Raw genomic sequence first — 25043 nt, 5'->3', positions numbered from 1 at the left:
GACTGCAGCAACTGGATACGGGTTTAATGGCATATATACTTGAGCTATTTTCAGTTTCATTTATGGTCTTTACTTGCTAATTAAGTGGATATATTCCTATATAAATATATAATATATATTATATAATATATATATTTTATATAAAAAAAATGTAAACTAAAGTTAGAGTTAACTGGATATACTATACAAATATAATTATATATCCACTTAATTAGCTATATTAATCGTGACCTGGCGCACAGGATATGAAGAACTTGATAAAATTCATACCAATGGTCTTCATGACGTGCAGGAAGCTATTGATGTAAGTAAATATTTCATACTTCCTCACTTTTTAATCGTCAAGTTATGTTGTTAAATTAGTTGAAAGCAATGTGCTTAACAAAATATAATTAAGATTGTATAGAAATTAAAAAGTAGTTATGCAATTTGTCTCCTACTCCAACTCTAGTAGCAACATTTCATTTATAGAATGATGTTTTCAATTCTTGTCAGTACGGTATTACAAAGAATTTGCAGATGGAACGTATGGAGATAAGGGAAAACCAATGGAAGGACCTGACTTGTGGTATGTGGCGAATTGTATACATGCCATGGTTTCACTCTTGTTACATACTCGTACATGCTTAAACAATTTTATTATGACTAGTGAATGAAAAAATAATGAAATAATTCTAACTTTAGTTTACATTATTTTTTTTAATACAAAAAATGTTCACAGAAGTTAGAATAGTCATCTCTCGAGATTAACTTACTTTAGTTTAAATGACTTACTTTATATAATAATTGATCTAATGCAACATATACTTCTCTATTTAATATGCAGGCTATCTAATCCTCCTAACTTTAAAAATGTGTTGAAACAGTATATTGACGTTTCCACAAGCATGTTTTCTACCCTTACCTATAACATATAAGATAAAATTTTGTATATATGTATACGCTCGACTTTGATTTAGACTTATTTTTTTGTTTATATAACAATGCTAGCAGAACTTAGTAGAAAGGTTATGAAAGGTATTGCATTGGCTTTGGGCAGGTCAGGCAACGAGTTTGAAGGTAATATTGTTGGTGATCCATTTTGGGTTGTACAGTTAATAGGTTATCCGCCGGTCTCCACATACGCTGAGTGTATGTGAAGCAACTCGCCATTATGATGAACCTATTGAGCCCTTGGACATTTTGCGTACAAAAAAGTGGTGGAAAAAATAAACTTGCTGCTATTTATGGAGTATCTTGTTGCTAAATTGGAAAAGGCCTATCCATTTTAACATACGAGTACTTGGCTACAAGAGTTTTATAATGTACTTCCTCCGTCCCATAATATAATTCCTGTTTTCTTATTTTGGAGATCCAAAATGTTGTTCTTGTTTCTATTTTTAGATAGTATATAAAGACCATCATACCCTCACTTTTTTAACTTTATTCGTTGTACTTTCTAATTTACCCTTGAATTTTGCACATGTCTTGTACTTTTTTCCACTTTCTCTCTCTAACTTTTGTCTATGATTGTAGTTTTTACATTTATTAATTTATTTCATCTACTTTCTCTTCCTATTTCTTAAATACCATGAAAAAACACAAACAGGAATTATATTATGGGATCAAGAGAACACTACTTAGCTTGTTGAATAGTCAATTAGTCACGCGTACAATCTTGCTTTTATCGTGCGTTTAATGGTTTATTATTAGTTAATAAAAAAATAAAAAACCAATGGTTGTACCCATACCCTCCGAGTTATGGGTTTTACCACTTTTACATGGTGTTATAAGTTGAGATTGTTTTGGGTCCAATGGATATTACTGTATTATGTTTTTCTATTTGCTACCAGTACTAGTATAATAAATAAAAGGTGTCTAACCTGGTTAGAGAGTTGATACAACAAAAATATATTTCGTGAATTTTTCGACTGTTAGGAGTGACATTCAAATCTGTAGTGTCATGAGTTAATTAGGATTATTGCTTAATTACGTAGATTAGGAGTAATCTAAGGGCGTTAAAAACCTAATCAAATAATCAAGAGTGAGGAATTGATTAGTTTTCTATCCGACTTAATATCAAAGACATACATATACAGGGCGTCAAAGGGGAAGGGAAGTGAAAAAGTTAAGTAATTAACCAATAATCCTAATCTATATCTATATACTATTTTAAAACAGGAACATTAAAACAATTCTAGAGTGCCACGTGGCCTTTTTCTCAATATTTTATTAAAAAAATTAATAATTTTTTTTAAAAAAAACATAACGTTTAAAAAAAAAAAAAAAAAAGACATAACTTCCATTTTCAGTTTCTTTTTTATAGTACAGAGTACTACATAATATTGATTTCCATTCCAAATAATAATACTCATTTTCCAATTTGGAAAACTTCCTTTCATTCCCTCTTGCCTCTTGCCCTCTCCTTTCTCTTCCTCTTTAATAATTTTATAATTTCGATCAAACCACATGATACATTCTAAATTATTATTCCTTGCAAAGCACTTAAGGCGATTGTATAGTTTCATAAAGCAATTGCGACAAAGTGGCGATTCCATATTTTGATAAAGCATTTGCGACAAAGTTCCTATTCAACTTATTTGTCAAGATAAAGGTTATTTTTCTGCTGTCATTGTTATATGATTTCTCAAATTGCAATTTTTATTCAAGTATTGTACATGCTGCTGTTGAAAATTCCATATTTTTTAAAGTTTTGGTTCACTTATCAATTAATTTACTCCGTGTATTGCATTTTGAAATATAATCAATTATCATTGGTTTTTAATTAGTCATTGGTTTTTTTTTCTTGTTTTTCTTTTTCGTTTTATTTAGGTTTATATATTTATTTATTTTAGGTTACAATTTGCTTGCTTTTGGATTTTTAAGGTTTATATTGCATTTTTTATTTTGATGTTAAATATCTTTATTAATCAAGACAATTTAAAAACTATAGTTAATCAATAACTTGTAATTTGATGCTTGATATAGGATGTATCAATTTATGGTTATGAGAATTTTGATTAGTTTTTATATGAGTTTTGTTTATATGAATTGAGTTTAAATATCTATAGAAGTATTTGGCATTATGAGGGATTTAGAGAATGTTGTAAGTATTTCTATGAAAATTGAAAATAGATATTCAATTAAATTCGATAACCATATGAAAGAAACATTTCCCATATTAGTATAATCGCATATAGTTTTGTTTCATTTCGCAACCAGTGAGTTTTAGAATTTTGGTTTTGTTTCATTTCGCAATTAGTGGGTTTTTGAATTTAACACATACTACTATTAAAATATTTTCTACTATTCTTATATGAAATTGAAATACTTAGGCAAAAATGCAAATACAAAAACAATTATTATAATACAATAAACCGCCGTGCATCACATGGGTTTAAAACTAGTTCACTTTGAAAAAGATAAGTAATTAGGAGTAAGTGATAGATATATGTATGTCATATGAGGAGAGGATATGAAAAAGATAGGTGCATACTTCTTATATATATATTATTTTTTAAGGACATCAAGAGGATCATAACTAGACCTTAATCCTCACTTTTTTTTTCGGTCCAGTATCTACGGCCTTGCGGAGTAGACCCTTTGAAAGTGAGAGAGAAAGGTAAGGATCCCCACCTTCAAAGTGGTCTCTATGTTAACATTAATTTGGCCACAAATCCTTCAAAAATTCTTCAAGGTCCACAATTGTTCGGTTATAGGATTTATCAAAGTGAGTTTCAGCATCAATTACCACAAACCAAGGAGATAATCCATGGATCAACTTTCAAGTAGATTAGCGGCGGAGCAATATATACCAGGCACAACTGCGCAAGGAGACAATCTAGATCTAGACAAAATTACCATTGACTTGTGTGCGCCACCAACTCCCTCTTTAAACAAATCTTATGAAAACGGTCGCATAGGCTACACATAAACTCAGTTTATGTAGGCCATGTATAAACTGATAATGTGGTAGATTTTGATTGGTAAAAAGTTTGGGTCCTAAAAATAATCTATTTTATTATTTCATTCAAATTTTAAACCAAAAATTTCAAATTATTTCAAATCAGTTTGTGTTTCAATGCAAATTGAATGACTCCCCACATTCCCAACCACCCCTTTCTCTCTCCTCTCATTTTTTTTTCCTGATTATTTTTTGGTTTTGTTTTTCTCTCTCCTCTCTCTTCTTCTTCTTCTTGTTCTTCATGTTCATCCCTTCGAATTTTTTTTTAGTCCGAATTTTTTCTGTAATTTTTTTTTTATATACAATGTATATTATATATTTCATGACTAATTCATCGCATATTTATCTTTGGCTTAAAATTTTTGCATTCCGAATTTCGATTTTGTCTCTCTTCTCTCTCTTGATGATTTTAAGAAAAAAATTTATCCTTGGCTTGAAAATATTTGTTTTTTCAGAAATTCATTTAATATACAATGTTATGTTATACAATAAATTATTATTTGTTATTTATTTTTATTTTACAAATCTAGTAATTCATAGTTTGATTTGTATGAATGTCTTGTCGTTACACATCTGGAAAAACTTGGTTTTTTTTTAAATTTTTTTTTATTATATAGATTAGCTTCATTGTTTCAATTTTTTTTATTTTTTTTTGTAGACAAATTATGTTATAAGTATAAAATTCACCAAGATTGAAATATCATGCTATATCATCTGAGCTCAGGGGCGGACCTTTGTTGAGATGGGTCAGGGTCCGACCCCCTTAATTTTTATAAGCTATTGGTTTTAAGTAATATAATGTCTAATAATTACACTTAAAAAGTTATGACATAGTGGTTAAGTATTGTTATTTTTAAGCAAAAGGTTGGAGGATCAAACCTTGGCCCTCCAAACTTTTTGGCCCAAGATCCGCCATTGTCTGAGCTTAAACATCGTTATTTCCAATGTTAGTCCATTTACCCATATTTTTTTGACGAACAATTTTCCCATAATTTAAACACCAAACATTAAACTTTCTACAAGTTAGATTATTGGCCAGTAACAAACGTTGGATATTAGATTAATCACAAGGATAACACATTAAACTCCTTGAATTATCACGATGACTGAGGACATATTTATAAAAAATTATTATTCAGTTTTAGCAACAAACTCTTGAAAACAAATTAAAGTAAAACAAAGAGAAAAAATTGTAATTATAAAACAGGAAATAAAATTAGGTATCTTTAAAAAAAATAAAAAAAACGGGTGGTAACGATTGTAAACTACTAATTTATTTAGAAACACCATTAATTGTTTAGTATTCATTAACTAGATTACAGTAACAAGATTTATTTAAATAGTATTTAAAACCTATATTATAGTTTTAAAATAATGGCGGTCTATACTATGAAAATATAAAGTTTGAAGATGTTAACATGGTGAACGAAGTCACTTATTTTATACCATGTTATTGATATTTAGTTGTTAAATATCTCCGTATTAACAATTATAATTTCACTTTTTTAAAACAACAATTGATCAAGAGTTATGGAAAGTTTCTATTAAGTGTGTAGGTGTAGCTTATAATAATAATGATTAATCTAATATTAATATTAACCAACGAAAAAATAACTAGTAATGCTAGTCAAAAGTTTCCTTACTAGATGTAAACAAAGTTTCTAAAACTTCAAGTACTATTAATATGTTTTAAATTTTTTGATTGGTAAGCATTTTCAATCGTTTTTGAAAAAATGGAATATTTATTTGTAACCGATAACTATTATGTTTAATCCAAATTTAATATATTTTAACCCTTCACCATTGCATTTTGTAAATGATAATTTTTGCATAATCTTACTTTTTTCTAAAACAATTTATCAAGTGATAGAATTTGTATATTTACAGTATTAATAATTGTAATTCATATTAATAATAAATTATTATCTAATATTCATATGAAGTAGTGTAACTTTATATTTTGGTAAAGCAATTCATCGAGATTTAGTATTTTTATTATTATAAATGGAGCGTTATTTCATTATTAAAAGTAACTAGTGATTGAACAATAATTTATAACATGTTATTGATATTTAGTTGATAAATATCTCCCTATTAACAATTATCATTTCACTTATAATAATAATAATGATTAATCTATTATTAATATTAACCAACGAAAACATAACTAGTCATTCTAGTTAAAAATTTCCTTACTAGATGTAAACAAAGTTTCAAAAACTTTTAGTACTATTAATATGTTTTAAAATTTTTGATTGGTAAGCATTTTCAATCCTATTAGAAAAAATGGAATATTGTCTAATAACCGATAACTATTATGTTTAATCCAAATTTAATATATTTTAACCCTTCACCATTGTATTTTGTAAATGGTAACTTTTGCATAATCTTACTTTTTGCTAAAACAATTTATCTACTGATAGAATTTGTATATTACAAATTACAATATTAATAATTGTAATTCATATTAATAATCAATTATTATCTAATATTTATATGAAGTAGCGTAATTTCATTTTTTGGTAAAGCAATTCATCGAGATTTAGTATTTGTATTATTATAAATGAAGCGTTATTTCATTATTAAAAGTAACTAGTGATTAAGAATTAGTTCAGAAACGATCTTCTCTCACTTGCAATCTTTTTTTCCTAATTAAAGGCGATAAAAAATTTAAGTACGTTGTGACCACTTATTATTTTGGAATGATGTACATTTGACCACTTATTATTTTGAAATGATGTACATTGAGACTTTTTCATTTGGATTGAGACCATTAAAATGAGAAAACTATAAGAAACTAATTAATGAGGATTTAAAATAGAAACTTGGAAGATTATTTTGCAAAGAGGGGAGTATATAACAAGATTAATAACATTTGCACCTTATCATAATCAATAAATATAAATGCTGACATAGAAAAAATTATAGTAGTAATGCTAACATACAAAAAAATAAAATTATTCCTCAATACAAAGATAAGTTATTAATTTACTTAGAAGATTTGTTTTTGAAAAATTTTAAGTTTTATTATTAATATAATTTTATAAAGAGATATTTTATTTGCATATTACTTTTGTTTTTTTTTTGACAAAATGATATATTGTTTAGTAACAGATAACTATTTCTCGTATTCCAATCGATATATTTTATAACCCTCCACAGTTTGATTATAAACCTTCAGGCTTCAGTATGTCGTTTAAGCCCTTCAACTGAAATTTGGTTTTAATTTTTTGGATAATCTTCATATTTGGATAATCTTTCCGCCTAATATTGCTCGACCTTTACGTGGTGTTAGGTTGCTTGGAGGTCCCGCTAGTTCCGATTCTGGTTTCAGTGGTGAGCTTGTGATGCAGAGGGTGACCAAGACCATTGCCCTTATGGATAAGGTCGCTATGCTAGATGATCCTCAGTGTGAACTGTTGTTACTTAGGGCATGTACTGGAGTTTCAAAACTCTACTTTGCATTACGTACTTGTCCTCCTAGTACTTTTGAGGTAGCTCGGCGCACTTTTGATGGAGCTCTTCGATCTTCCTTGGAGCGTATTGTTACCGCTTCGGGGCCTGGGTTTGGTGATTGGCAGTGGCGGCTTGCCACCTTACCATTTGTGTTTGGAGGGCTTGGTGTTTATTCTGCAGGTGATGTTCGTCACTATGCTTTTCTTGCTTCTCGGTTGCAGTCTGCTGGGTTGCAGACACAACTTCTTCGGCATACTGGCATTGTTGGTCTTGGACGAGCCTTTGAGGATGCGTTGTGTCTGTTTAATGGAACAGTGGAGTCTGACATTTTGAGTAATCCGAGTGAGGTCGCTGCCCCTAAACTCATGAAGAAATTGGCAGATATGTATTTCACAAAGATTACCGCTTCTGCAGAATCTGCTTATTGTTTAACTCCTCGACAATCAGCATTGTGGAAATCACAGCAGGGTGATCACACCTCTGCTTGGCTTCGGGCGGTTCCTATTTCGGGGTTGGGTCAGACGATGAACGCCAAGACTTATCGCTGTGTGTTGTCCTATCGGTTGGGTGTTCCATTGTTCTCTATCTCGACGTCGTGCTCTGCTTGTTCGAGGGTTTTTGCTGGAGATATTTTCGGTGATCACGCGGTGTCTTGTGCTGGTATTGTGGGTATTAAACATCGGCATAATGTTGTTCGGAATATCCTTGTTGATGTTTGTTATCGTTCTGGGATTTCAGCGAGAAAAGAGGTTGACATTGGGTTGGCTGGAGGGAACGACGAGGCCCTCAGACCTGCGGATGTGTTACTTTATTCATGGGATCGTGGTCGCGATGTCTGTGTTGATTTGACAGGGTCTTCTCCTTTGACACAGTCAGGGCTATCTGACTTTATTCCTGGGCGGGTTGTGGTTGATGCTGCTCATCGGAAGCGGGTTAAGTATGAAGCTCGATGTCAGGCGATTGGATATGGTTTCATTCCCTTCTCCTTTTCTTCGCTTGGGGAATTAGAGAAGGAGGCTGTTGCGTTACTGAAGCGGATTCAGAGGTTCTCGACGACGCAAGACATTGGGGCTCGTGCTGCAGCTCATATCTTCACTAGGGTAGGATTTGCTATAGCTAGAGGAGTGGGGGCCCAGATTGTATCTCGGCTTCCCACTAATTTATTGTAGGTTGTATGACTTTTGTTTTTGATAATAATAATAATAATAATAATAATAATAATAATAATAATAATAATAATAATAATAATAATAATAATAATAATAATAATAATAATAATAATGATAATAATGATAATAATAATAATTTTTTGTAGGTTGTATAACTTTATCTGTTTTTAAGGTATGATAATAATAATAATAATAATAGATGCCTTGATAGAGGCCTTGATGTATGTGTTGCTTTATTCCTGGGATAGAGGCCTTTGATGTATGTGTTGACTTGACGGGGTCTCACCTTTGACACAATTGGGGTTGTCTGACTTCGTTCCTGGTCATGTTGTGTCGGTGGTGGCTCAGTGGAAGCGAGACAAGTATGGGGCGCGTTGCAGGGCTATTGGCTATGGTTTTCTTCCTTTCTCCTTTTCTTCGTTGGGAGAATTAGAGAAGGATGCTATTGCGTTGCTGAAACGGATTCAGGCGTTCACTAAGACTCGGGATTTTGGTACTCGTGCAGTTACTCACATCTTCAGTATGATCGGGTTCGCTATAGCTAGAGGGGTGGGGCCCAAATTGTATCTCGGCTCCCCACCAATTTCTTGTAAATTGATTGACTTTGTAGGTTTTTTGATATTTTTATTATAATAATAACAATAATAATAATAATAATAGGGTTTTTTTTTTTTTTTTTTTTTTTTTTTTTTTTTTTTTTTTTTTTACAATTTCTGAAAAGCAATGTGTTGCTTGATCTATTTTTTAGTTTAGAGACATTTAAATACTAATTGATTTAATCATCCCCGAAATCAATAATATCTTATCAATTTGATCAAAGGAAATAAAATTTTAGATACAAATATTATTTATTTGTTACTATTTTAATAACAAACATAATTATTACAAAAAGTAGTGACACCAACTTAAAGTCATAACATGTACTTGTCAGGTTTTTCAACATCTGTATCTATGATACTAAAATATTGTTTACCGTTACTATTTTAATCTGAATCTTGTTAACACGAACTATAACTCAATAAATGTTCTTATTGGGGTTCTCTAAATCTCTCTCCATCATCAAATGTTATGTACAAATTCCAATTGTCAAAATCAGATTAAAAGATTCATATAACAAAATAATTACTGTGAGATTTATTTGGATTCAGTATGTAACGATAGCTATCTAACAATTTTAATTGGAGTAGAAAATTCAAGGTTAGCACATTGGCAATAACTTAAATTCCTAGTTATGGGCTGTTGAATGTTTTATGCACCAAACAAAGTAAAACAACTGAAAATGAGTTCAATAACAGTGTGGAGTGTATTAGTTCAGTACGAGTAAGAAGTACTCATACTGCTTTCGCGTTTTTACGCTTTTTATTATCGGAAAAAATTAAAATCTCTTCACCGGAAAACTCAACGTCGTTAATGGCTTCCATGCTTGCAATTGTATTCTCCGGCCATTAGTTTTGAAGTATGAACAACCTTTTGATTTTTTTTTATTGAAAATATGTTGGTGGGATTATGTAACATTAATTGAGGCTTGGCGCCAAGCTTTTCTACCGCCCAACGGAGCATTTTAGCGCCTAAAGCCAAAATATTCCCCTCCCCCCCAACCAATTTTTCCTCTCTTTTTTTTTGGCTTGCATTGACATGACGGCTTTTTAGTGGGAGTTTATGTTTGCCCCACATAAACTGAGTTTATGCGTATCTTCTTAAACTGAGTTTATGTGTATCTTCTCTCTAAAAACGGTCAAGTAAACAAACACATCAAAATCAGAAATTTTGACGTTGTGGAAAAAAATGTCTTGGATACGAAGGATTCCTAAAAAGAAAAAAGACAAAGTCCGTTAGAAGGCAGAAAAGTTACCAAAAGTAGAAGAGAGATAGGAGAAGAATCAGTCATCCTTAATTCAAGCAATTACAAGTTCAACTCACTGTAATAGTCGTATATACACTGAAACCAACTCCCATTAATTCAAACTAACACATAATTATTTATTCACAAAAAATCAATCAAATCTAGGAATTACTTTGTAATGTGTTAATTATCGATTATACAAGATTAAAAACTCGATTATTTGCTGACTTGCACCCACGGCCATTTAAGAGTGAAGACTTTGTACATATATCATCCTCCACTTAAGTTGTAAATTCTAAAACACCACCACTTATCTCCAGTTCCTTCCACAATCCCCACAACACCATGAGTATTTTCTTTGTAATCTCGTCTGTTACCATATTACTGGCCTCCTGGCTATTCATCGGATGCATGGTGAGCAAATTCCGAAACCTCCCTCCCAGTCCATTTTCACTCCCCATTCTCGGCCACCTCCACCACCTCAAAGACCCACTTCATCCAACCTTGTCCAAAATCTCTCTTAAGGTGGGGCCAATCACTCTCCTCCACTTTGGACAACGGAGAGTCCTCCTTGTCAGTTCGCCATCAGGGGCAGAGGAATGTCTGCGTCAAAACGATGTTATATTTGCCTTTTGACTGGTGATATATTTGGCTACAACTGCAAAACTTTGATATGGGCACCTTATGGAAATTTGTGGCGGAATCTCCGGCGAATATCCTCTGTCCAGATTTTCTCCCTCCATTCAATGCAGCTCTCCTCAGGAATTCGCTCAGAGGAGGTGAAGTTCCTGATGCGTCGGATCAGTACAGAATCCAAGAGAGATAATCAAGTGGTGGATATTGGGGAGGCTCTGTTTGAGATGACGCAGAAAATGATGATGAGAATTTTGGCAAAGGAAGGGTATATAGAAGAAGGGAAAAGATTTAGGGAGGTAGTGGAGGAGATAATGAGAATTGAAGGAAGTATCACCGTCGCTGACGTGTTTCCATTTTTGAGGCTTTTCGGGATGAAGAGATATCAGGAGAAATTCAGGGGTTTGGCTGAAGAGAAGGAAAAGTTTTTGAATGATTTGATGCAGAAAAACAAACAATCTGTTATTAATTCAAGTTCTGCTGGTTTAGGTTTTTCGTCAAACAGATTGAAGAAGACACTGATTCAAGTTCTGCTCTTGTTACAGAAAACAGAGCCTGAGTTTTACACAGATGAAATGATCAAAGGCCTGTTTCAAGTAAGTTCCCCTCCGGTACTATTTTTTTTCTCATGACAAGAGCACGCAGATTTTAAATAAAATCCAGTAAAAAAAAAAAAAAAAAAAAAAAATTACAGGATTACTACTACACTATTAAATATAAAATTTAAATTAGCGGATATGCACAAAAAGCATTGGAAATTGCATAGCATCAACAGCAATCCTTCTTTACTAAATCATGTTGCATTCAAATCTTTTTATTTTTTTTGTAATAATCATCACCTATACTTGCTGGAGCAAAATTCCAGCTAAGCATAATGTACCAGGTCCAAATACTATATTTAACACTGAAAAATTACTAGTACAAATTACAAACTTATTTAAAGGCATAAATAAGTAATCCCCCCCGCCCCCATGGTGAGCCCGGTGAAGATCAACCCTAGTATCTTACCTGGCACTGGTGTGAGACACTGCTCCAACTCCATTATCTCAACCATATGCCTTTTTATATTACTTAAATCTATGAAATAAAGAGAATATAGAAAAAGGCAACACATATATTATACCCTACTAAGTATATAAATTATTTGGATAATAGCTGAAATTGCTGATGAAACACCAGCAATATAGCAATCTCTAACTACAGACGTTTTTAAGTATATATGTCCATTTGGCATATCCAATCCATTTTCTTGCACTCTTTATATGGTGCTTATACCACTTTCCAACAATATAAAAGACTAATTGTGAACATTATTTCATGGTGAGTTAGGTATTACTATTGGCGGGCACGGACACTTCAGCAGGGACTATTGAGTGGACATTATCATTAATGCTCAACAATCTGCCGATTCTAAAGAAAGCACAACATGAGATTGCTACACAAATAGGATATAATCGACTTATCGAAGAATCGGACTTAATCCATCTTCCTTATCTACGTTGCATTATATATGAGACTCTAAGGCTATACCCTGCAGCTCCACTTCTGGTCCCTCATGAGTCATCAGAGAAGTGCGTTGTTGGCGGATATACTATTCCACATGGCACTATGCTATTGTTAAATGTTTGGGCCATACAAAACAATCCAAAGTACTGGTCTCAGCCTGAGGAGTTCAGGCCCGAGAGGTTTGAAGGGGTTGAAAAGGATGAAGAGAAAATGAAGTATAAATTTATGCCTTTTGGGTTAGGAAGGAGAGCTTGCCCTGGAGAGGGCATGGCCATGCGAATGGTTGGGCTTACATTGGGATTGCTACTGCAGTGTTTTGAGTGGGAAAGACCAAGTCCTGAATTGGTTGACATGAATGTCAAGAATGGGCTCAGTATGCCCAAAGCCAAACCGCTTCAGGCCAAGTGCCAACCTAATAAAACTATGGCCCAGCTCATTGCACAACATTAATAAAGAGGGGAGAGATGATGTGTAATACAAGTAGACGAATATGTTTCTATAGACTATAATCATTTGGGGGGGGGGGGGGGGGGGGGGGGAGGACACAATATCTTATATAATCAATCATTTGTAAATAGGATTGTTGGAATCAATGTTTTGACTAGATACATCAAACAATGTGAGAAAATCTAATGACAGTACTCCCAATAGTGAACTATTGTAAGCTAATGTTACACAAAAAACACTTGAGCCTCCATATTCTTCCTAGGCCACATTGTATAATAGAGATGAATTAGATTCTCACAAAATTAAATACGCACCTTGAACTTTTGCAATGGATTTGGAATCTTGGATCATGTATTAGAACTGTCCTTCAAATACAGTGGAATCTTAACATCTAGCTCTCGAAGCCGATCCACCAAGCCATACAGGAACTCAAATGTAAGCCTAGATTGTGCATTAAGATCTTCCCTAACCTGCGGTTGCATCCGAAACCACTCCCCCAGCATCTTGTGCACGTGTGCTCGGACAATTCTCCAAGGCACAGGATACTTTTCGCAAAGTTTCAGATATTCAACTAGTAGTTCTGCCTGGTCTATGCTTCCATCTTTACAACTTTCTTCACCTTCATCTACCCATTCAGGGGTTCGAAAGCCAGCAAACAGGGCTGGATTTTCGAGGAGAGCATCAGCTGAGAGTACCCCTTCTGCACCTGTTGCCTCCAAACAGCTGTGAACATCATCCAAGTGTCTAATGTTCCCATTGGCAAGAACTGGGATTCTGATAGCATTTCTGACCTCTCTAATCGCACTCCAGTCTGCCCGTATTTTCTTTTGGTCCTTCTGATCTCTAGTTCGACCATGAACAGCTAGAAGAGAGCATCCAGCTTCCTCCAACATCTTTGCATAGTTGATTGTATCCTGCAGATCTGGGAATATTCTGATTTTGCAAGAAACAGGAACTTCGAGGTTTTGAGCCAGTTTTTCCACTAAAGATTTTACAAGAGGTAACTTCTCCATCAAAAATGCTCCATAATTACCTCTTCGAGCAATACGCTGAGGACAGCTGCATAGTGCATACAAAGCACATAATGAAGTATTACTTAAAAGGAGTGAGATAATCCTTTTAATTAAAAATTGTTTACATATAACAGTACAGAACATGGAATAATCATTCCTGCAGCAGTATAAACCTAGCAGTGGTCAGTCAACAATTCTTACCCCAAATTGATATCAACATAGTCACAAAACGGTTCCACCATTCGGGCTGCTTCAAGTAAAACATCTGGATCATTTGCACAGAACTGGACAAATAATGGACGGTCCTCCTACATGTATACCCAATGCAAATTAGCTAAAGAATATAAGTAGAATTTATAAACAGTGACTAATGTATAAACTTTGTAAGAAGACTAAGAACTACCAATCTATTATTGTGAATGGCTGAATGTATATGGTTTTGGTAGTCAATTTCATGAAGGGTAACTTCACTGACTAGAATGATAGACAGTCTTTTTAGAGGGTATTAATGATGAAGTAACACATAGTACTTGTCAAATTTTATATGCTTCTGAAATTTCAAAGATGATCATAGTAGTTCTCATGCTTTTACCAATCACAAGAACAGCAAATAGAAGTATTGAAAGTTGTCAACAACTTAAAAAAAAAAAAAAATTGACACACACCATTGAGAAAATGTGACAATCATACAAATCTGAAAACAATTTGGAGAAGAGTAACGGACCAACGCAGGCAAAGTTCATGCATATTACCCTAATACAGCAATAAGCTCGGTAAAACAAGTTCAAACTGCCAAGTGTGAACAATCACAAACCTGATGACTAAGTTCCTCTACATGAGAGTGTAGTTAATAATACCTAAAACATGTTGATCTTCCTAGATAGGCAACATATAAACCAAAGTCCGGCAGCTAACCCGAAAGAAACAATGTGGATCAGCCAAGTACTGAAGACCTTTCCTTTACAGAAATTGAGACAACTAAGTTCTCAAAATCCTTTATACTTCCTATTACAATTGGCAAGTTACTCTAATTGAGAAATCTGCATAATTTTTCTTTCGAAACAATGTTCTGGATAATTTATTCACAAGAATTTCTTGCTTAACACTGCGACAAAAAGTTTTACATATCATCCTACAATAATCAACCATTTAGCAAATGCCAATTCTAACAAAGCAGTAAAGCACCAATGATACAAATCAATCAAATTCCTAAATTTCACCAAGTAGTCTTTGCATCAAATTGAACTAGTTTTTTCCACAAATCGCGTCATAAATTGCACAAACTTTAAATCATAAATTAAACCCAAAAAACGATGTATAACCAACTATCAATTTCAACAATTCACTAAAACCCTAATTTTATAGAGAGACAGAAAAACCCCAACCTGGCAAGTAGTGAACTCCGAAGCGCGATACTTCTCAGTCTCAGAGAAGATTCTAGAATGCAACATTGGAGTATAAGCAGCCTGCGCTCCATACTTGCGGCAAAGCATCCTAAACGGAAGCTCAGAGCAATCAACCATGGGAGCAACTATCAATTTAGGCCGGCCCAACTTCTTCCAATGGGCCCAAGCCCACTCTATCCGAGCTTCTCCGGTTAAGTACCCATTGGGCTGGCCCAAAGAGAGTCCCTTCTCCTCTACCTTATCTTCTCTCACCTCCGACAGTGTTGGGCCGGAAGAGCAGAGGAGCTCGTCGTGGTTCTCTTCTTGGGCCGTAGGTGGTGGTTGCGTGGTTAGAGAAGCCATGAATGAGAGCTTTGGAAGTTGAACAAGGTGATGGTTATGGCGGAGGAGAGAGAATCTCATTACCAGATCATTGCCGGCAGTTTCTCGTTGCGGGGGAAATCAGCGGTTTATTCAGGATTTTTTTATTTTTTTTTTGAGGGATTTTCTTTGATGATTTTTCAACTTCCAATAGATTGTTTTGAGCCCAATCATGGGTACAAGCCATAAAAGAAAGCCCAACATTCATTACTCACCTCCAAGCCCAATATTAAGCTCTACTTTTTTTTTTTTTTTTTTTTTTTTTTTAACACAATATTAAGCTCTACTTACAAGAGCAGTGAGTATTTGTTTTCTTTTAATCATAACATTTTGACCCCAAGATATTCATGATTAAGATAAATCTTTAACACGATATCAAGTGTTAGCGTAATAATGAGATTAAGGGTTCAAATCTCATCAACCCCTCTTTTCAAATGGATTTATTTTGCGCGGTATAGGGAGCCCAAGTTGCATCCATATTTCAAGCTCATGTGAGGATACGTGATAGAGTATACTTCCTCCGGTTCTTTGTAGTTGCAACACTTTTCTAAAATGGAAATGTCATAATAGTTGCAGCATACTATAAAAGAAAGGTTTTATGGTGAAAATGTTATTATTACATTTATTTAGAACTCATGGCCCACTTGATTATACTCCTAGCAAGTAGCAATCTCTTAACTTCATTTTAAATGTATTATATCATGTGATATCTGCTTTTTTTAAATAATATGATAATATATGTGTTACAACTATAAAGAAATGGAAGAAGAACAAACCAATCTTATTAGACCGTAATAATTATTTCAAATCAATAATATAATTCAAGTAGTCATTCTTTTCCCTACTAGTTGATTTATTATGTACTCCGTACACTTGGAACTTTCTTTTTGTTATTAGTACGTATAGCAAACGCAAAGCATAGAAAGAAGATCAGCTCCCTGAGCCAATTCCAGAGTCCGTGTAGAATCTTTAAAACCCCTCAAATTATTAGAGGAAATCATATTTTAAAAAAAAGTAGTGTGAATGAAGCTAATGGAACTTTATAGATAATCATTTGAAAGCAAAATGTACATTATCTAAAGCCAAAGCAAAAGACATAAATCACATATCCTTGAAAGCATCAACTCTCTCCCTTTTTGACTTCCATCTGCCCTACGCATAATTTGATGCACTTCATTTCTTCATACTCGAAATAATAATGGTTTTACTGTTAAATAAGATTCCTGCTGGAGTAGGAGTGTAGCTGTATAGGCGAGCAATAAGCTAGGTAATTACAAGTACTAATTAGCATCATTTTAAACGTAGGGCTACAATATCTCAATCGCGTCTTAATATTTCGTTGTGCAAATTTGACTTCTTGTTTCTATTAAATTATATATATATTGATCTGCGTATTCACATTCTATATACAATATGTCAAATTCATGTTTATAATTACTTGAATAAAAAAATAAATAAAAAAAAAAAAAAAAAACCAACTTGAAAACCAGAACATTTTGATAGAGTTGTGGGTGAAATGCGTATGAAACAACATTGTAAAAGAGGACATGAAAAATTGTCAACTCTAATACAAGTGCTATGGAACTATGATGCATATTTGTTAAATTTTGAATTAGATTGTAAATATCGTACAGAACTTTCAAATATTACTTTAATTTTAACTTCAAAAAAAATTATTAAGAGATTATAATAGATGGAGAAGACAATTTTTAAGTGATATCAAAGTAAAGTGTGACTCAACATACAAGCAAAAAAGATTAAAATTGAATATTTTATTTCTTTCAAACTACAGTGTTTTTTTTTTTTTTTTTGGTGAAATCAAACTATGGTTTTATAATTTTGGGGATTTCGTTGATACAATCGGTATGACCATGGTTAAAACAAATCTTACTCATTAATCAAAATCACACGTAGAAAACAAGTAAAGAATTGGTCAAACCACGTATTATATAAGTAGTCAATATTGTTGGTCTATTTTCAAGCTCACAAGTCACATTGTCACATCTTCCCTTCTTATAAAATATAATATAATAGACTACAAGCTAAGTAAAAGTACTAGTCAATATATAAACAAATACAATATGCCAAAAAGAAAAAAAAAGAAATAAAAATAATTATCACAAAATGCCAACGAACCCTATTTTTTTGTTCACCTCTATCTTAAATTAGAATCTACCAAACCCACCATACTTGTGTCTATATATTATACTTGAAGTTTCTCATGCATGCAAATGTGTACAAAAAAGAAGTAATCAATCAATTAAGTAAAGTATTACATACTTACTATTAACCTAATCCACTATAATCTCCTTCGAGATGATAGCAAGATGACTAGATAGTACTTCAGCTATGCTATAGATCTGAGAGTTTACTACCATGCATGCATATGTGTAATTATCATCGTTTTTTTTTCCTTGTTCAATTGATTGATAACTACTCCATAATAACTAAGCTAATAAATTCTGATCAAATGAATAGTCTTCAAGAAGACTCGAGGATGAGGCTGGAGGTTTCGACGACAGAAAGAGAGTGGTTGTGCTCCCCTTCGTAGGTTACCACCAACATATTTGGATCATCCAATGCCCTCTCTACATGTTTCCTTGCCGGGCACCCTCTCACTGTACTGCACTTGTAGTATCCTCTGTTATTCACAAAAAAAAAAGTACAATTAATCAGTAACAACGAACATTAGGGTCACGATTTATTATGAACATACAAAAAATGAAGTATTAGAGATAATTCAATAAAACAATAATGGCTTTTTTTAGGAATATGAGCTTTCTAAAGTAAACATCTCATGAAAAACTATGGAGAATATAGAAAAAAGATTTTCAATAACGAAACATTATAGCCCTAGGAAAAATTGGATCAGCAAGACTTTTGTAAATGCATTTTTAAGATTAGTTGTCATATATAAATCTTAAACAACCTTAACTTAGTCACAAATTAGGATCGAACAGTTTAACTAAATAACATCATTAAAAAAGGGTTAAAAAAAACTCAAAACCATATATCCTCTCCACAGCACATCCCACATCATTTGGTACAAGCTACGTTGTGTGTTGCACAATCGTATGTTTGAAAAGGTAACAATTAAATTAAAATGGATCTAGCAAATCTTAATTACGTGACTGTTAGTTCTGGATGGAAAGAAACGGCGGACAATCAACACATGTTATATATGCATGGTGGGTCATAAGCCATTCAAAGTTGACTAAGCTAACCAAATGAAATTAATCAAAAGTCAAGTGCAGTTACGATGTTATGTCGAAGAGTGTTGAATGATCGATGAATCAAGATGCATGGTAAACAAGTCAAAACAACAATTGCTAAAATTCAAAGCGTTTGTTCTTGTGAAAAGAAGGGTCAAACCCGTCATTATTCAGATGAGAAAGAATATGTGGTTGGTCATCAGACTTTCGTGTGTACTCCAAGCATTACGTTCGCAGCCATATTGGACTTTTATTACAAATAAAAAGATTTCTTCGTAAAGAATTGCTCTAATTGATTGGAAGAGTTGAAATTTATCAATCTCTTTCGGTCTTTCTCTCTCTTTATGTAATGGTTTTTGGTTTTTTGGATTGATAAGAGTCCAAACACTTTGTGGCTTTGTTACTGAGCATGAAATTATTTTACAAAAAATAAGACCTACCAAACGGAAAAGAACTTATGTATTGTATACCTATACAGAGTCATACTCATTTGATTTAAGATTAATGTTCACGAAAAATATAATAAGTTATACAAGTAAGACACGTAAATTGCATACTTAAGTTCGTATTTTTTTAAGACATTATATTTACTAGGTAGTAAGCACTCGTATAATAATAACATGGAACAAAACTACGAGTACAAAAGTGGTTTCGTATAACCTTTAACAATGTCTTACAAGATTGAAATGCTACAGTATAAGGACTACACCTTTTTAGGTAAAGTTACATTGGATACCAATCACTAGACATTGCATTTTCTTTAGACTTTAGCTATTCCTCCCATTCTAAAATTATTATTTTACCCCGTTATTAAAAAACATATTATGTTTATGTTTGTTTATTGTAGTTTAACCAAAATTTATAGTCGAGCCCCTCGTCCATTATTGTCAAAGTCGAAATTTGATCATTATTTATTTTCTTAAACTTACTTACTTCGAAGCACTCCATTTATTTTAAAATTAAAATAAAATTATTAGCCATCTTATAGTATTAATGTACATTGTATTTGCACAAGTCTCTCATAACATACTCGTAATTGACAATTAACAATTAACACAAGAGTATTGAGTACAATTCAACATCAATGAAAATACGAACGTTTTGTAATGAAAATCGGATATTGTTATATTGTTATTCAAAGATGTGCATTAAAAACACTAAAAATAGTGGGAATATAATGGTCCGTACCTTGGATGTGGGGATCCTTTGATAGGTTTTTGACCATACTTTCTCCATGAGTAATCATCGGGTGGTATGTCTGCCATCTTCGCGCTTATTGCTGGTACTCTCACGATTCTCTTTTGCCTCATTTTCCTATTTCCACATAATCCATTAATTTATTAATTAAATTACGGATTTATTAATTAAATTACGGTATTTACCAAAAATAGAATTTTATAATCTTTTAATTCAGGAAAAAATAAAAAGATGAGTTACCTCTTCTTAGAGCAGTGGCAACGACCAGAGGGCCCACCACACTTTCCATTCTCGGAAAAACACTTCCTAACTTTAAACGACGACGTATGAGAAAGAGGCGGTCTTCCCACCGACGAAACCATCCCGGAATAATTCGTCATCTGAAACGACGTCGTTGTGTTGGTACTATTCGCAGCAGCAGCAGCACACGGAGGAGTATTAATTGTATGATGATGATTATTATTCATCAAAATATCCTGCTTATTATCCACGTCAGCAGTCAACGTTGACTTAACGGAGTTCCCAGCCGAGTACGAGAAATTAATCGTAGCCGCCGGTGCTACTACCTTCGTCGCGTAATCGTACCCGTTCATCTTCATCGCCGGAGGAGGAATTTGCTGAAGTGGCTTTGGACACAAAACGACACCGTTTTGATGCGGATGCTGTGGTTTATGGTCAACAGCAACGGGTGCCCGACGAAACCTGGCGTGGCCCGTCCGAGGCCGACCCAGAAGTGAAATAACTTTCTTAAACCTGAAAACGGCGTCGTCTGCTACGGCTTGATAATTCGAATCACTCTCCATATTACTATTATTATTATTAGGAGGAGATAGAAGATGGAGGAAATTATGAACACTTTGAAGACCAGCAGAAGTTTCATGAGCAATGGCTTCTACCATTTGATGATGATTTGAAGAGGAGAGAGAAAGTGAGAGGTTTGAAGAAGATGAACCCAGCATTAGATCTACTGCCATTTTACAAAAACCATTCCTTCAAAAAAATAAATAAATAAAAAGGAAGAGTAACGTTTATGTGTTTGTTGATTGATGATAAAAAAGAGAAGAAAGGGAGAGTATTTGATGGAGTTTGTTTTTTCTTTATTGATGATGGATATGTGTTTGTCCTAAGTTTTGGTCAAATTAGATGCCATCGGCTATGTTAAAAAAAGAGAAGAGAGAGAGAAAAAGAAGGGGGGTCTACTGTTGGATGACTGACCTCATACTTTAGGGGTACTTTAAGACCAATTTTGATTTGGTTTTGTCAAACTTAGGTAAGAATTATCAACGATTAGATTCATATCATATCCCTATGTTTTTTTATTTTTTATGATATTCTTTCCCCTATTATTATTGTTGGTTAGATGACATGTTTTGACTTTCTTCTTGGAATAAAAAATATATTCCGTATTCACATTAATTTTTTGTACTCTTTCGTTTCCTTAAAGTGTTATACTTTAACTTGTAGTATTATTTAATTGTCTTTAATATAAGTGATAAGTGGGGTAGTTGAGATATTAAACTTTTTATAGAACAAGATAATTGGGTTAAAGTTTTACTCCGTATTGAAATAATAAAGTATATATTAAAGGGAAAGAAATGGGAGTAATAAGAAGAAAATGAGAATGAGTTTGAGCGGAATATAATACTAAAATATATTGTTGTTTGTCAAAAACGCAATTGTAACACATAAAAAATGGTCACATTTAAAAAGCATATAATACTTGCAAACAAAGGGAGTAGTCGTCTTAACTTTTTTTTTTTTTTTTACGAGTATAACGGTAAGAAAAAAAATGAAGGCAATACGGAACTGATTGGTACGGAATAAAAATTAATGATATCAACGGCTAGAGTCATGTGTCAACAAGCGTGTCTAGCTAAAAAACATACTATCAATTAAGAAACGGATGGAGTTTGCTTAATCAATTAGAAATAAAGTAAACGTAGATAATATAGCCTTATTAGGGCTATATATAAGTATTAAATATACTTGAAAATTGTATAAAATTAAGAATTCATGACAAAAACACTCGTAAATCAGTGTAATTAGTGTTTATATTTTATTGATTTTCTAACTTTATACGATTTTCTAGTGTATATTTAATGCTTGTATGTAGCTCTAAGGGTTATGTATAGCATTTCCCTTGATTGTATTATAAGAAAATTGATATTATAAAATTATACATTATAACAAATTTACAAATCCAACCATGTATTATACAATACTCTGTAACATTTGTTTTTATATATTTGTAAATTAATCAAATCAAACCCATTATGTAAATAGTGGAAAAAGTCAAACTATAACACTTATTAAAACGCGAAGAGAATACATAAATTTAAAGGGACAAAACTATTCCGCCAAATCACCTAAGGGTGGCAATTCGGTTAGCAGATCGGGTTCGGGTCAGATTTCGGATCAATTTCGAGTTATGCTTAGAAACTATAAAAAATAGTGTAAAACTTAACAGTTAATATTATTACAAAATATGTATTTTGGATCAAATCGGGTTGAATTCGGGTTGTGCGGGTTCGGTTTGGTTCAGGTCGGGTTTGAATTTCTCTTAGTAATTTCGGGTCGGGTTATCGAGTCGGGTCTGGGATTGCCAACCCTAAAATCACCCCCAAAAGATTTGAACATAAAAGGTCAACATTTGACCAAGGTTTTTTTTTTTTTTTTTTTTTTGACCAAGCTCTTAAGACAAGATAAAGCAACACTAATACCCTTAGTTATTTATTAGAAAAGGAATAAAAAGGAGTAGATTACTAGATTATAAATTGATATCAAATAAAAAGCATTTAAAAATACATATTTTTTTTAAAAAAAAAAATACCAAAAAAAAAAAAAAGGGAGTGTGCCAAATGGTACTTTAAAATGTCTTTACCAAAAATTTAATTGAACGATGGGTAATAATTAAGGGAAATTCAGTAAATAAAAAAAATTATCAAATCAAAATTATTACTCCATACCAAACAAATAAACTGAATTGAACGATAATTAAATTTACTAATTTATGACAGTTGACAAAATGAATCACGAAAATATCAAATTGAAACCAATCCAAACATAGGAAAAATTACCATAAAAAATACAACTTTTGGGCCGTTTTTTTAAAATAATACAACTTTTTTATTATACGTGAATATTACAACCTTTAAAAGGTGTTAATTTTAAACATAACAAAAAACTTATAGCCTGTCCATGACACGTGTTGTGATGTAATTGGTATAAATATATAGTTTTTAAAATAATTAATTTTAGATTTTTTTAAAAAAAGAAACCAGCCCCTTAACCACCACACACAACCTTCTTCTCCGGCGAACAACCCCTCCTCAGCTCGCCGACACCACGACGCAATCCCTCCTCTCCCGACGACACGAGCCCCACCATACCCCAATTGGCCCGATGCGAACATCACCACCTCACCAAAAACCGCAGCAACGTTTTGCCTGCAATTCAAGCCACATCATCAAACTTTCGCCATAAACACACTAACGAGCTCAAAGCCAACAAGGTCCCTTTCTCTCTCCTCTCGATTTGTTCGCTTTTTTCATTTCAAATTCAATCCCTAACTTCGATTTCTTAACCCATGTATTATTTTGATTTGGGTTTCTTTGGTTTGATCTTGATTTTGTACAAGTGAGAAGCAGATCTGGGCTGCAATGGCGTGGTTGTTGCAGCGGTGAGGGTGGCTGTGATGTGCGAATTGGTGGCGATGGCGGTGAAGGTTGCTGCAATGGTTGATGTGGCTGCGCCTGCCGCTGCAATTCGATGCGGGAAGCAGGGGACTGGAATGGTGCGCAGGGAAGGACGGAGCAGGTGTGTGGTTTAGTGTTGCTCGGTGTGGTGATTTTCGCGGTGGCTGCAAGGGGGTGGTGGTGGTTTAAAGGGGGTGGTGGACCTGGTGGTTGACTGCCAATCTGCCATTGATATGGAAGAGAAGTAAAAAAAACAAAAAACAAAAAAAAGTGCTCAACAAATGATAAAGCTACACGTGTTCCAGTACCTGTAAAACCAGGTTACTATTCTATTTTTGCCTGTTTAAAATTAACACCCCCTAAAAATTGTAATATTCATATATAATCCAAATGTTGTATTATTTAAAAAAAAAACTATCCAAATGTTGTATTATTTATGGTAATTTTTCCTACAAACATATGAAACTGATGGAAATTATTTATAAGATATGCATGAGTGCATGACATTAATTTCAGTTGTTAATATTGTTGAGAACTTGTAACACCAAATCACACATTCTAGTGTATAGGCAATCAATAGTCAATTACTTGTCTTTTGCTTACATTTAGTTGTCTTTTTTTATAAATTTTCTAAAAAACATAAGCATTAGCTTAGCTCATGGGCGTAGAATAGGGAGTGCAAAGTGATCCCTACCACAGGGCCCCGATTATTAGAGGGCCTATTTTTTTTTTTTTCAATTCTTATTTAATTTTTTTTAATACTACAACTCTCAAGAGCCTCCTTATTTGTAATGCACAACATATTCCCTCTATTAATCCAAGTTCCCATATTAATTTCTAACACTTTTCATATTCTTCTATCAATTCAAATTAGTATTTTCACAATTACATCAATTCCATGTATATTTCTACTTCTAGAATTTTCAACGTAAAAAAGTTAATTTCAGCCAAATTAAAAATAAACGATTCGTATTCCATAACAACGGCAAAACATTTAAGCAATTAATTTTAATTTTTCATAATTATTCTTATCAAGCTGCTAAATATCTTTCCAATATATAAGGGTTATCTAATTGTGTATGGCGTAAATAATAGGTTAAAAATTAAAATTTTGTATGTTTTTAAATTATTAAAGGCCCATTTTTTCATTTTAGAACAGGGCC

General features: G+C 33.0%; 2 protein-coding genes and 1 pseudogene across 2 annotated transcripts; 1 reads left to right on the top strand and 2 right to left on the bottom strand.

Moving 5' to 3' along the window:
* The first annotated feature begins 10822 nt into the window (after positions 1-10822).
* LOC145562937 (cytochrome P450 81Q32 pseudogene) lies at positions 10823-13006 on the top strand (annotated as a pseudogene).
* Positions 13007-13102: 96 nt separating this feature from the next.
* LOC145563075 (uncharacterized) lies at positions 13103-15887 on the bottom strand. The gene is made up of 3 exons (XM_081623483.1): positions 15396-15887; positions 14212-14318; positions 13103-14056 (listed from the first exon to the last, which is right to left on the bottom strand). The coding sequence occupies exons 1-3, from the start codon at positions 15816-15818 to the stop codon at positions 13345-13347; spliced, it is 1242 nt and encodes a 413-aa protein (XP_081479609.1). The 5' UTR covers positions 15819-15887; the 3' UTR covers positions 13103-13344.
* Positions 15888-17867: 1980 nt separating this feature from the next.
* LOC145563074 (putative WRKY transcription factor 15) lies at positions 17868-21330 on the bottom strand. The gene is made up of 3 exons (XM_081623482.1): positions 20426-21330; positions 20177-20302; positions 17868-18417 (listed from the first exon to the last, which is right to left on the bottom strand). Exons 1-3 carry the CDS (start codon positions 21157-21159, stop codon positions 18258-18260), a joined length of 1020 nt encoding a protein of 339 aa, XP_081479608.1. The 5' UTR covers positions 21160-21330; the 3' UTR covers positions 17868-18257.
* Positions 21331-25043: the final 3713 nt, after the last annotated feature.

This window comes from Chenopodium album, chromosome 10, assembly GCF_948465745.1.
Source record: "Chenopodium album chromosome 10, dcCheAlbu1.1, whole genome shotgun sequence".
NCBI classification, from domain to species: Eukaryota; Viridiplantae; Streptophyta; class Magnoliopsida; order Caryophyllales; family Amaranthaceae; genus Chenopodium; species Chenopodium album.
This window is presented reverse-complemented; position numbering and strand designations above follow the sequence as displayed.